The sequence below is a fragment of the Centrocercus urophasianus genome, unplaced genomic scaffold (genome assembly GCF_019232065.1).
Source record: "Centrocercus urophasianus isolate 14NV4802_14NV808 unplaced genomic scaffold, USGS_Curo_1.0 seq_13, whole genome shotgun sequence".
In the NCBI taxonomy this organism is placed as follows: Eukaryota; Metazoa; Chordata; class Aves; order Galliformes; family Phasianidae; genus Centrocercus; species Centrocercus urophasianus.
Window position 1 is genome coordinate 29,206,989 of NW_024884475.1, and position 13,739 is coordinate 29,220,727.

At 35.4% G+C, this 13,739-nt stretch overlaps 1 protein-coding gene across 1 annotated transcript in view; it reads left to right on the forward strand.

The window, feature by feature from the left end:
* Positions 1 to 13,739, forward strand: part of CENPE (centromere protein E) — a 38,774-nt gene that overhangs the window by 18,687 nt on the left and 6,348 nt on the right. The window contains exons 25-38 of the mRNA XM_042811875.1: positions 795 to 953; positions 1,791 to 1,991; positions 3,000 to 3,281; positions 3,393 to 3,548; positions 4,368 to 4,589; positions 5,359 to 5,517; positions 5,736 to 5,957; positions 6,885 to 7,022; positions 7,890 to 8,090; positions 8,173 to 8,319; positions 8,953 to 9,165; positions 9,935 to 10,138; positions 10,695 to 10,904; positions 13,017 to 13,238. Coding sequence (XP_042667809.1) covers positions 795 to 953; positions 1,791 to 1,991; positions 3,000 to 3,281; positions 3,393 to 3,548; positions 4,368 to 4,589; positions 5,359 to 5,517; positions 5,736 to 5,957; positions 6,885 to 7,022; positions 7,890 to 8,090; positions 8,173 to 8,319; positions 8,953 to 9,165; positions 9,935 to 10,138; positions 10,695 to 10,904; positions 13,017 to 13,238 — 2,736 coding nt within the window. The remainder of the gene's footprint in view (positions 1 to 794; positions 954 to 1,790; positions 1,992 to 2,999; positions 3,282 to 3,392; positions 3,549 to 4,367; positions 4,590 to 5,358; positions 5,518 to 5,735; positions 5,958 to 6,884; positions 7,023 to 7,889; positions 8,091 to 8,172; positions 8,320 to 8,952; positions 9,166 to 9,934; positions 10,139 to 10,694; positions 10,905 to 13,016; positions 13,239 to 13,739) is intronic.

Here is a 13,739-nt window from a genome sequence, read left to right on the forward strand (position 1 = left end):
GATAATCTGCTTACCTACTACTCCTGGGCCAAATGTTTTGGTGTTTTTTTTTTTTGTTTGTTTGTTTGTTTTTTGACAAAAGTGTGCTCCTTTGGGTGGACTTTGCTTATTATGAGCTCATCAAGAATGTGGAAAATGGTTTCAAACTGAAATAGAGGGGATCTAGATTGGATGTAAGGAATAAGTTTTTGCAATACAAGTGGTGGAGGCAGCACTGGCACAGGCTGTCCAGAGAGGTTGTGACTGCCCCAACCTTGGAGACATTCAAGGTTAGGCTGGGCTGGGCCAGGCTGTGCGCTCGATCTGACCCTAATTGAGATGTCCCTGACTCCCCTGCTGAAGAGGGACAGCCTAGGTGACCTTTAAAGGGTCCTTTCCAATTCAAATGACTCTGTGAATGTCAGTGGATGCATTTTTTTTTTTTCTGCATGAAGGAATTAAATGACACACCTTTGTTTCATATGTGCTTCCACATCTGACACCAATTTGTCAAACTGTTCCTCTGTTGCCATCTGTCACACAGCAACAAAATGTAATGGCTTATGGGTGAGAAGGTTCTACCTCTACTGCCACTCCAACATCCACCTCTGTGAGCCAACATAATAAAATAGGAGGCATTACTTTCAGAGCAACCCTTGTATATTGAAATATATGGGGGATAAGGGGAGAGAATTTTCTTTGGTATTTTGTTTTTATTTGTTTGGATGTGGGTTTTTTGTTTGTTTTTTTGAGGAGTACCTACTAATGTGGCAAAAAATAGCATCTCTGTCTTGTGGATTTTCTTTATTCTAAAGAACATTTTAGCACATGAAGAACTGAGAAATGCACAGAGTTCTCTCCAGAAATCCCAGGAAACTGTTAAGAAGCTGGAGAAAATTATTTCTGAAAAAGAGACTCAAATTGTGAGTGCTAAGGAGACGCTCGGGAACACTATTAATGAACTTCAAATACAGGTAAGATGTTTTGTAATCATTCAAAACTAAAATGTTTCTAGCCAATGTCTTTCCCAATACTGTAAAAGCAAGTCTTGTCAGTCTGATTACAGTCTCTTCTTCTTGCTCTTAAATTTCTAGACTTTTGGTAGAAAATAGTCAAAAAAGTGGCATTCATAGCTTGAATTTCTACAGAGGTCAACAACTGATAGTGTACAATGAACTTTTTCCTAACTAATATGTGCTATAGGTACCAACTTGACAGGTGAAATTAGATGGCAAATAGAGATAAGGGGTACCCAAGAGTATTAACAGAGCTTACAGTTTGTGAATTTTGTTCTCAGTGAGAAGTCTCGTACATGACTGTAAATGAAACGGAGTTCATAACATGTAACAGGGAGCTGATATGTTTTTCAAGCTTGTGTACAAATGACCAGGAAGAGTGCTGTACCTTATGCAGCAGCTTCAGTAACAGTTCCTTTTGCAGGCCCATCTGTAATAGATGATAGTAGACTTACACTGCAAGACCCAATAAATTAATCAACGTTAACTTAGTAGTTGCATGGTTTTTGAAAGAGCAAATGCATAGAAATAGATGGAGTGAGTTTTTCTTATTTGGCTTTTTCCTATCAGATATTTTCTAAATAAACCATAACCAGTATTAGAGAAAAAACTGTGAAAAATTAGCATTTAAAACAGGTGACAGAAAGGCCAAAGACTGTTGGATTTTTTTTCCCCAGATTTGTTACAGTTTGTTAAAGATTTGTTTTAAAAATACCATAGCTGAATAAGTGAAAGTTTTTGTCTTTTGGTTTTCATTTTGAGTTGTTGGAGATGTTACCTTTGCATATTTTGTAGTTATCACAGATGACAGAAGAACTTAAAAACATCACATCAGAAAGAGACAGGCTTGCTGTGGAGAATAAAAGCCATAGAAAAAGTGATGAGCTTCAGGTGCTAAAGGAACAAATATTTTCCCTTACACAAGAGAAGAATTCATTACAGGATAAGCTGGACAGTTTACATCTCAAAAAAGAAGAATATGGAGAAGGAACTCTGGTAAGTATTCATCTAAGTTGGTAATACAAAGCATACGTGTTTAAACTTTACTTTGAGTGATAACAGTTCACTAAAATAGACCAGAGAAGGATCCTATTATTTGACTGCAGGCCATCAAACACCACAACAGTATTGTTTACTTAAGAGGCAATTCAACCAATACTATCAGTTGTATCTTGGCAATTAATAGCAAGCTATGACAAAGTTTCCCTGTAAATAGAATTTTATCTTAATACAGGATGGTGGTGTTATGGGTTGATCTGCATAGAGATGAGGTACTGTAGTTAAGTATTTGAACCTAAGAATTGCTTGACTGAACGGGATGCTGATGGTTTTTTCAAAACATAGAAACCTTTTTGGTTTTGTTTTGTAGGCAAGGTCTGCTGATGGCCTTTACGCCCAACATTTTCCCTAATTGAATATGCTGATAGCATGTGTGTGTTTTTATACATAGATGCACTTGCAAAATATAAACTTAAAAAAGATAACTGTAAAGTAATATTTATGGGGAGGTGGACAGACTTGAAGAGACAATATCTTGACATCTTATCACAGAATCATAGAATGGGTTGGGTTGGAAGGGGGACCCTAAGGATCACCAAGTTCCAACCCCCCTGCCATAGGCAGAGCCATCAACCTCCAGATCTGATACCAGACCAGGTTTGCCCAGGGCCTCATCCAACCTGATCTTATCTAATGTTGAAACTAGATACATGGACAAGATCTCTGTAGCACATTTGTTTTTCCTCAGGATTAAACCACAGCCGTGGTGTTCTGCTTTTGGCAACCTGTTTCAGAAGACATCTTTCCAAATTTTATATATATATGTATTTTTTTTCAAGAAATTTGAAATACTGAATTCAGTCAAATCTTGTTAATTTCCATTTACAAATTCCTTTAAAACATAGGTTGTTTTTTTTTTCCATAAATAGCTTGTCAAAGGTCTGATAGAATTCTCTTATCAATGGCTTCTCTAAATGTGATGACTTTTATTCCTGTTTAAAATAGGAATCAGCGATTCGAGAAAAATCTGTTGAGCAGGAATTAATTCATCTAAGAGAGGAGCTGAGCCAGACACAAAAGAAACTGCATGAAATGGAGGAAGTGAAGGCAACTGAATTTAACAGGGAATCTGAAAAATTGGAACAAACAGATCTTATTTCAAAATCGCATGATTGTCGAGAAATGAGCACTATGACAGAAAGAGATGATGATTTTAAAATGCAACTGGAGAATCTCCAAAGTGAGAGAGACCACTTGAGAAACACCGTACAGGAAGCAATTAGCATGGTAATGAAAACCGTTCCACACCTTTAAGGCAAAGTCTTTAGTAAACTTCTGTCATAATTTTTGGAAATGATGCTCAAGCTTTAATTTACTTGAACTGTTTTGTGTCCAAAGAATTCAGAAGTGCAGGAAGAATTGAAATCTGCTCATAACTCCATTAGACAACATCAAGAGACGATTATGGATCTGAAAGAAAGTATTTCAGAGAAAGAAAGTCAACTCTTGAAAGCTCAAGAGGCGTTGAAGGAAACAGCTGAAGTGGAACAGAAGGTCAGATATAGTTTGGTGAAGCAAATAAGTTCTATCTTCTACAGACTTCAATTTGAAAGGTTTCAATAAATGTATTAACAAAACTTAAAGCTTTCCCCTTTTTTTATCTACTTCGTAAAAGAAGGCCATAACAATAGAGGAAGTGGAAAAATAACCAAATTGCAATTTGATATGTAAGCTACAGCCTTTATAACAAAATGTGCATTGGTGCTGAAGAATGAAATATTAAACATCAGTGCTGCTATTTGACCTCAACTTATTTTCTAAGTCTTACACTTCTTAACGTTATTATAGTTAACATGTTATCTTTCAGCTATGTAACTCTGAAGATACCTAAGTGACTAGGGGGCAATTTAGCCCATTCTTTCACTTGCTACACTTATTATAATTTTATTTTTTTCTGCTTATTTTTGTATATGAAGCTATTGTTGCTTTAAGAAAAAAAAAAAAGTAGGCTTGATTCTATCAAGCATACAGATCTGCTGTGGAGTTGCTTTTCTGGAATTATCATGAACTGTAGGTTTTCATACATGCTTTCTAATGAGATAGAAATGCTGAAACATGATTAACATATCAGTGAAATTGTTCCGCTATTTGTTTGCAACATTAGTAAACTGATGGATATTTCTTCTGTAAAACTTTTTTTATAACAACCCGTATGTGTAGGTGGAGTTTTTGAAATGTGATCCATTGACACTTTTCCTACATCAACCTGACTACTGAGACAAAAAAAAGGGACATAAATTAAAAAGTTACTGGTTTTTTTTCCACACATCCATAGATATATCAGCAATATTAATAAGCTATTTGTTCTTTCAGCTCACTGAAGTAACTGAGAACCTGACTCGCGTCTCTTCTGAGTATGGCAAACTACTGGCGGAAAAAGAACAAACGGAAAGAAAAATGAATGAGCAGATCTCTCAGCAGCTTGAAAAAATAGCTTTACTTAATGTGGAGAAAGATGAGCTACAGCAAATGGTAGAGGTCTCTAAAACAGAAAAAGACCAGTTGAAGGCTGATTGTCAGGAAAGCAAGGAGAAAGTACGTATCAAATCTCTTAAATAATTGTTTTAAAGACACTTTATAGCACTCAGTTTCTTCAGTCCTGTAGCTATTAGCTGCTCAGTATCCCTCCCTCTCTTCATTTGTTCTCAGCAGCAGTAAACTAAAAATTGACTCTACTAATCCAATCTGGATTTTGGAATTTCTCTCTTAATTTTCCTTTGCAGCTGTTGTGGTCACTATGCCACTCTGGATTAACCATAGTTTTCCACCTGCTGGATAAATGCTCTACAAGTTTCTCTTACATTTCCAACCTACAGTGGCTTCACATTTGGCACTGAACAGTAAAAAGTAATCTAAGGTTACAAAAATCAAAGGGTTTGAGGTTTTCTACAATTTCAACTCAGAATGAGCTGACAAAAAGAAAGCTAAATCCAGATCTGAAATTGATTTGAAATTGATTTTCCAAATTGATCATTTGGAAAATGATTCCATTTCTGTCTTGATTCCTTGTTTTGAAAGCAGGATACTGCTTATTCAGTGTTCCAAGTATTTGCCTAGAAAATGTGTTTACTTTGATGCATCGTTTCAGACAAACTTGGCCTGAGATGCAGCTAACAAAAATTTGGCTGCTATGTTCTGAAACTAAATGGAAGCGAGGTAAATAATTATTTCAGAAAAGAATTTGCAGTTTCAAATACTTCTCTCCTAGAAATTCAAATGCCTTGTCTTACTACTCTTAACCTAAGTGAGCAACGTTTAAGAAAGTCATACTGGGTATTCAGCTATGTAACACTTTGTTCTGAAGTTGACAGAAGTTCTGACAGAAATGGAAAGTCTGCAGGAAGAACTAAAGCATCAGAAAGAGCAAGCTGATATTCAGAAAAATATGCTGGCAGAAGGAGAAGAGAAACTACAAAACACTGAAGAAAAGCTGACTGAGGAAATAAACAAACTAAAAGAAAAGGCAAGTACAGTAATATAAACTCCTCTTAAAACTAATTTAGAGACTGTCTCCTCAAGGGTTAATGAGAGAGAAAAAGTATCTACCTACAGTAACTTGGGCTATTTTTCTTTTTGATAGATGATCTTATGGTAATAGTTACTAGCAAAAATTCCACAGTTGCTAAACTGTGTTTTTTGTTCGTTTGTTTTGTGTTTTTTTTGTCTTTTGTATCTTTATAGATAGACAAGTTGAATGAGGACTTAAATTCAGTAACCAAAGAAAGGCAACAGGTGCTGGAAGAAATGAAAGAAAAGGCAGAGTATGAAAACAGTAAACTTCAAGAGCTGGGGAAACAATGTGCTTTGTTGGCACAGGAGAGAGATCAGTTCCAGGAAAAGCTGGAATGTGCTCAAGCAGAGAAGAACAAACTGGAAGTTAATCTACAGGAGAGTATTAATAAGGTGCTTTGTCTTTAATAATTATAAATGTTGGAGAGCAGATCGGCTGTTTCTTGAAACTGTTTTGGAAAAGTTTCTTATGGATATTATATATCCAAATTAAAGCTCACCAGTGTTTTTCAATTTCTGTCTTGTGGAATTGTATTTTAGGATATATATGAGCTCTTTCAAAAATCTTGTCTAAGGCTACTTCATTTAGAAAGGAATGAGCAAATGTATGTGTTGAATTACCTAAACACTCTGGTGATATTTCTTGAATGCTACAGTGTATCTTGTTGAGCTCTGAAATTAACACTGAAAGTGACAAATTCTCTACATTGTTATTTTGTTTCTGGATATTCAACAGTGAAGGTGATAGTTTGGTTCAGTGTTGAGCTGGAATTCTTATTCAGAATCAGCCATCTGTAGATGATTCAAATCTAGGGTGCTACTGATTCATTTGAATTTAGGTATTTTTTGAGTGTTAGTTATATTGCTATGAAACTTGAAATTTAGAGATTGTGTAAGGAATGCTACTCCTATAATAATCAAAAATAATTTTAAATTGCTTTGACAGTATTTCTATGATAAAGTTCTCTAATGTGAAGTCATTATTTCTAGACAGTTATAAAGCAATATGAATGAGGTTCACATTTCTCCTTTGTGTTCCTCTTCTCTGAAACAAGAATTGTAGAAAGTAAGTCCAAGCATGTTTGATAGCATACTTTGTACAGTTCTTTACACTAAATGCTAAGGACTTATCAATATTCTGTCAGGTTTTTCTTAGAATAAACTTTTCAAATAAATATGTAACTTTCTGTGCTCAGACTGAAGCAATTTGTGATTTTTTTTCCTAAGTATTTAACTCATATGAAATAGTAGATTGGTGTGTTAGAAGTAGATTCATATATCTCACAACTTTTAAAATACTTTGGTCTAACTTTATCTCAGATTCTTGAAACTGAAAAGGAGTTGAAATGTCATCAAGAACTCCTCAGTGATGAGAAAATGAAAGCTGAAGAACGGGAAGAACATCTGTTAAAGGTTCAGAGGAGGTCAGAGATCTTACAGGACAGCCTAACAAATAAGGTGGGGAGTCTATGGTTTTTATCTAGTTACTCTACAGTGCTGCTTTCTGATGTTTTAATCACTGAGCTAAATTCTTGGTCAAGACAACTCCTATTTAACTTTAAACTGCCAGCACATCATTCTGTGTTCTATAACAAGCACGAACGTGACAAAGGATTCTGTAATGATTTAAGTAAAATTTAGAAGCAGCACTTTCAACTCATCTCAGATAAGTTGGCTGCTCCACTACGGTGTGCATAGATCCACATCCATTTTAAATACAGTGGTAGTTATTTATGTATTCATTCAGACTTCAAAAATCACTGTGTAGACAATACGATTCCAAGTGGGTTTGCAATCTTTGGAGCTTTGTACAGTTTCAAACTGTATCTGGTATTCAGCAAGTACTGCTGCTTAGATCTTCCCAGCTCAGTCTTTTCTGCAATTTTTACTTTGCATTTCATCTGTCAAACTTATTTTGTCTGTAGACCTAACAGTGTAAGTAAGGATTGCTTTAGGTAAACAATTAGCATTAGTATTCAAATCGTTGGAGCAGATAGATGGACAATTCAATTGTGTTTATCTTCTGTTAATTTTCCGACTCTGTTTTTTGTAATATGGATTTATGTTGACTGTGTTTTGTTTTCACATTGCTTTAGTGCAACCCAAAGTTGGCTAGAGTTCTCTGGGTGTAATGCTATTCTTAATCTTCTGAGAGATTAGAAGATTGAAATCGTTTTTAAACTTCTCATGCTGCTAGCGTGAATTTTAGACTTACTGGGAATTGTCTGTATTTGACACAAGACAACTCATTTTAGTTTTCATAGTGGAGTCTATAGACTAGGACCAGCTCATTTATTTTTTGTTGTTGTTCCTCCAATGTTACAGATTCAACAGTTAACTGATACGCTAAATAGCATATCAAGTGAAAAAGACCTGTTATTGGCTGAAAGAGCTACTCATTCTTTCCAACTTGAAGAACAAATCTCATCAATTAATCAAGAAAAAGATGAGCTACAAAAACTTCTCCAGGACATCAGTTCTGAGCGGGACCAACTCAAGATGGAATTGCAGAAAAGTTCTGAGATGGTTGGTGTTGCAAGCCACATACCTAAGTCAGTAATAACTTACCTTCTTGAATCTTACTTAATTATGTATATATTTATTGTAGTGTATTGAAACAAGTGAGAAACTGGAATGTGCTCTAAACAAACTGAAGCAGAGAGACCTGAATGATACTTCTGTTCAAGTGAACTTACTGGATAATGCAGAGCAGATGGATGATGACAGCCTGGTGGCAAAAAGCTTGGAAATTAAGGTGAACTACTGTACTTTTTAAAGGATACATGTCAAGCTTTAATATTGTTTATCCAGGAGCCTAAATCTTACTTCTGTGTATGATTTATAAGGAATTGGTGAGTCCTTTCTTTACATTAAAAATTGAAAATGAAGATAGTAATGGCCTGTAAATTTGGGCTGTCCTATATTTGCCTTAACGTGTAATATAGGTTCTGTATGTGATTTGTGAGGTGCAGTTTACCAATAGTCCCTTGAAGCATATTTGCATTTCATAGCCTGCTAACTGCTTTAAACTTACGGTGGAAGCTTTCCTAGGAAAGAAAGCAGCATGTCCATTTCCCAAAGGAAGACAGAAGGTAGAGTGTTAGGAGCAATTTCATGATCTTTCCACAAGAGGATCAAAGAGATCAGCACTATTCTGAGAGCAGCCTGGGTGGTAAACTCGTGAACAGACGACAAATTTTATTTCGGGCCCAGCTTACTGTTTCAATCTTCATCTGTGACAATAGAACAGATTTCAGCTCTTGCTTTACTTTTGTTCCTTTGTAAAACTTTATGCATGCTGTGAGGGTTAACCTGGAATCTGATGTTCAGCTTATTTATAACTAATGACTCTGCTTATTGTGACTTAATTTGCTTAATTTATATTTAGGAACATCTTGAGACATTCACAGATATAAGGAAGAGGTATGATTGTCTCTCTACAATGTCTCTTGATCTAAAAGCTGAACTGGATTGTCAGAAAGCAGTGATAGCTGCAATGCTGAGTCAGCTTTCATTGGAACAGAGTAAAGAAGTCAATCGACTGCAAATGGAAAATGAGAGAATTAATGGTCATCTCCAGAGCTTATTGAACAAACTAAAGGTACCAACTAAAATGCTGAATACGTGGATAATTCATACTACTTTTTTTCTTTTTTTTTTTTTTTTTTGATAGTCTCACTATTAACAGCTTGGATTCTATATGATCTGGCTTTGATATTTCATAAATGCTTGTCTTAAAAAAAAAAATAGACCCCTAACATATCTAAAAAACTGGAACTGTTTAGATAAACGAACCTCTTTTTTTTTTTTTTTTTTTTTTTTTACTGTAATGCAGCTGTTTTCCATGGTAGTATTTCATCAGTACTAATCCATTTTCATTGATGGGAAGTGTTCTGTTTGTAAATCAAATTATAGTCATCTGAGTACCTTGGAGAAAATATGCAAGATGCCTTGGAGATTTCTGTTTATTTTGTTTAAAAAAAAAAAAAAAAAAAATACCAAAAAGTTTAATAACTTCTGTGGTCATTCAGATTTTCCTCAATCCATAGTTCTGTGGAGAAACATACTCCAATTATTAGGAAAAAATTGAAAGGACTTAAGAAAGAATTACTGTCATCATGAACAGAAGTATAGTAAAACACACAGTTTTTGTGTGGTTTTTTTATTTACTTTGAAAGGGAGGGAGAAGGAAGGCAGGGAGGCAAAATAATGATAGAATGAAAGTTCTGGTAATAAAAATATCAGTCATCTTTATAAATACCATTACCTAAAATGTTTAACAAGAAAGGTTTGACTAGTATTCTTAAAGAACCTGATCTCCTATTTTCACATAAGCTACCTAACGTTCTTTTTTTGTTGTTGCTCTACAGTTTTTGTATGGTCGTGTTTGTTCAAAGAAGAAGAATTATCATGCTACTGTTAGTAAGTATGTAATGGAATTGTACGAGGAAAAGAAAAAACAACATCAGTTACAAGTTCAAATTCAGTGCTTGAAGAGTCATTTGAATCAGAATGAAATATCTTCTCACGAGTTAAATGTCGAAGTGTGGCAGAGTTTGCACTTGAATACACAGGTATGATTTAAAATTTTCAATGACTTGGGTATTTCAAGACATGATCTAACATGGTTGCACTAGTCTAACGGGCATTGTTTTTTAAAGTTTGAGGAGGGAAAAGCAATTCTTTTTTAACACTACCCAATTACATAACAAGAATTTAGATTGATAAAGTGGCTAAAAATTAAGTTAAAAAAATTTTGGACTACTGTTTACTAGTTTGCACTGTAGAATACATTTCTATGTGATACTGAGATGATTTCTGTTAGCAATTAGATGAATTTTCACTAACAAACATTTTTCCACTTTCACCTTCCACCTGCACCCAGGAGCCTGGATTGTCTGATTTTTTTTTTCCATTAGCGGATGGCAAAATTCCTTTTAGCCTAGCAAAAATGGAATAGTTAGATGCTAAAACATACTTCCTCCGTGTATAGGTAGCTGAGGGGGCAAACGTGTGTGTGTGTGTGTGTGTGTGTGTGTGTGTGTGTGTATATATGTATATATATATGTATGTATATATATATATACACCTAACAAAACAATATTTTAACTTGATCCCTTTTCTGTGAAGATCATCCTCAAAGATACATCAGAAATGGAGAGTGAACTTCTCAGCATCGAGGCAGAGTTGCAGCAGGAAGCAAGTACTAGAAAGGAAACAAGACAATTCTGGGAAACTTGTTCAGGACACCACTGTAATACGGAAGAACTTAAAGAAGAGTTAAAGAAGGATAACGAAAGGCTTTTACAAGTCATTAAATTCTGGACTCCAAAGGGAAAGGTAAATAAAAACTTCATAAAAAATGTATTTAATGTGAGTACTGTGTTAAATATTTCTGTAATCTAGTTGAAAACAAACAAAAAAAAATGTTGAAGTTCATTTATTAATTACTATCAGCACTTGTTTGAGTATTTAACTGTGTAAAATGTGGGAATAATTAGAAGATTTCTTTAAGACTTTTTTCCCCTCATGCAATTAAATTGGAAACTTGTGCTTAAGAAGATTTCCTGGGAGATAACTGTGTGTATGTGGCAGGTTTTTCAGTATGTTTGTCATGGGTTCCTGTGGTCTTGCTTCTGGGGTGGGGGCCTCCCTCCCAAAACCCTCAGGAAGACAAGAGTACAAAAAGATGAGAATACAGCTAGATTGAGGTAACAGAGAAACTGATTGACTAGAAATGGTAAAGGAATATGAGATAAAACAACATAACATAAAAAGAATGAAGGGTAGCAAGTCAAACAGGAGAGAGCTATCTTTCTAGCTGTGCTGTGGATGGCATTACAGAAGGAAATAGAGCCATGGTTACATCACCTCTTTTCCTCCCAGAAACCACATGGTAATTACAGGGCTGCTGGGAATTGCAGTTTTGCACTTCCTACCCAGCAGCACAAACTGCAGCTTCTGGGCAGCTGTTCCAGCTCTTGTCAGCTTTGCATGATGTTATGACATGGAATACCTGCAGAAAGCCATGATAGTTTGCTTTTTAACACCCTGAATCTTGGAAACAAGGTTTATAATTGTGTTTAAACGTTCCTTGCAGAACTTGCCAGCCTGATGCATTTACATTCTCAAGGCTTAATACCTGCAGGATTTCCTGTTCTTTACAAATGACCTTTAACATGGCTAACCTGTTTTCTATAAAACTGGATTGTAATCGATATTCTTGTACCTTTTATACCTTCAGAAAGTCAAAGTAGTTGTATTTTTTTGTAAATTATTGTTGATTCAGCTGTCCTTTCCCTCTGTCCCTTTCTTACCCATTCCACATGTGGGGGAAAAAAAAAGGTGATGTTTTGCAACATGAAATGCTTTATAAACTAAATTTAATGAGATTTCATCTTTGGAAAAGCACATGAAACAACTCTTAAAAAAACAGGTTATGGGAAGGTATCTTCTATCTTATGATTAGTTCATAAGGACAGTTTTCTTAACTTCCAGCAAACATTTGTTCCTAAGATATTGATACTATATTTCTTCTACTGGTATTGATCTGGAGTACGAAGAGCTCATCACCCTCCTCCTGTGTGTGTTGTGACTCAGTTCTGCCCTGCTAAGTTCAGCTCATTGAAAAAAGACTTCTTTTGTAGAATTAACTGTCAGCCTTGAGTTCCCCAGGATTTTCCAATGCTGATAGGTTGTTAGGAAGAAGTCCTTGATAGACACATTCTGCGGATCAAACCAGTTGCTTAAAAGAAAAACTGGTGCACTTATCACCTAATAAGTATGGAGAACATCTTTATGTGGCATGGTAAACACACTGGTTTCTAGAAGAGTCCAGTGGGCATGTTTTCTCTTAAGTGCTTGTCTTCAGTCAGTGAATGGATTCTAGCGAAAATGTATCCAAACAATTGTGCTCTTCATAGCTGTGTTATGGTTTGGGTAGGGAACACAACTCGCGGTAAGAGACCTTCAAAAATCAACTCTTAACATCCTGGTCCTGAGCAGAGATATCTTTAATTAGATCAAGTTGCTCAAAGCTCCATGCTGCCTAAGTGTAAACACTACAGGTGGTGAGGCAACTGCTGAATCATTTCACCATGCACATTGTAAACAAATTTAGTCTTTCTAGCCAACATAAGTCTACCCTCTTTTAGTTTAAAGCTGTTAGCCTTGGAATCTTGATGAATCTCTTTTGTAAGACCCCCAAAAGTATTGAATGGCTACAATAAGGTCTCCCTGGAGCATTCCTTTGACGCTAAACAGTTCCAGCTTTCAAATGCATGGGAGTGCTCCAGCCCTCTGAGCACTTCTGAGTGTCAGTAATTTCATTTCTGGTAGCAAGCGTCTTCAAATTGGACACAGAATCAAGAATGTACAATTAACACAGGCAAACTTCCTATTTCTTATTTCTAGCTTGTTCAGAAATTTTATCTGTATTACATTATTTTTCAGATACTCCTTCAACTTTCTTCAGATTTGGATGGCAGAACTTCGACATACTCCAAGAATGCTGAGGTTGAATTGAAACAGAGAAAAGAGAAATCTGAGCAGTTGCTTCAGGATCTAAACACCCTGAAACAACAACTGGCCCCTGGTGGCTCTGCTCATCTTCTATTAGAAGAAGAAAATTACAAACTTCATACTGAACTAAAGGCTGCAAAACAAGATATAAAGGTGCAAAAATTAACTCAATGCTTGTTTTCTAGGTGGGAGTACCATAAACTGAAAAGTTTGGTAGCTGTAAATCTCTGCCACACAGAATATGCTTTGCTTTTGTATATTTATTTTTATTCCCAAAGTGAAAGAAAGAACAAACTGTTGCCTGTAATGGGATTTACTTTAACTGTCTGTTTTCTGTATCCAAATACATGTCAGTTTACAAATGTATACAAAATGCACCCAAATTTTTCTGAAGTATAGATTCTAATTATATGGTACTCTTAAAACTTTGTTAGATATATAGTATTCCCTACAACTGGAAGCAGGGGAAGAATTTTATCTTTATTCCTAGGAACTGAACTCTTTCCTTCTGTCATACTTAATGTTACAGTTACACTCAAATCACCTTTTTTAGACTTGAGTGTTCCAGAATGCCATCAGATGGCAAAACCAGTGATATATAATGTACAGGGACTCTTCCTTGTTTGTTGTTCTGGTGATTTTTTTTTTTTTTTT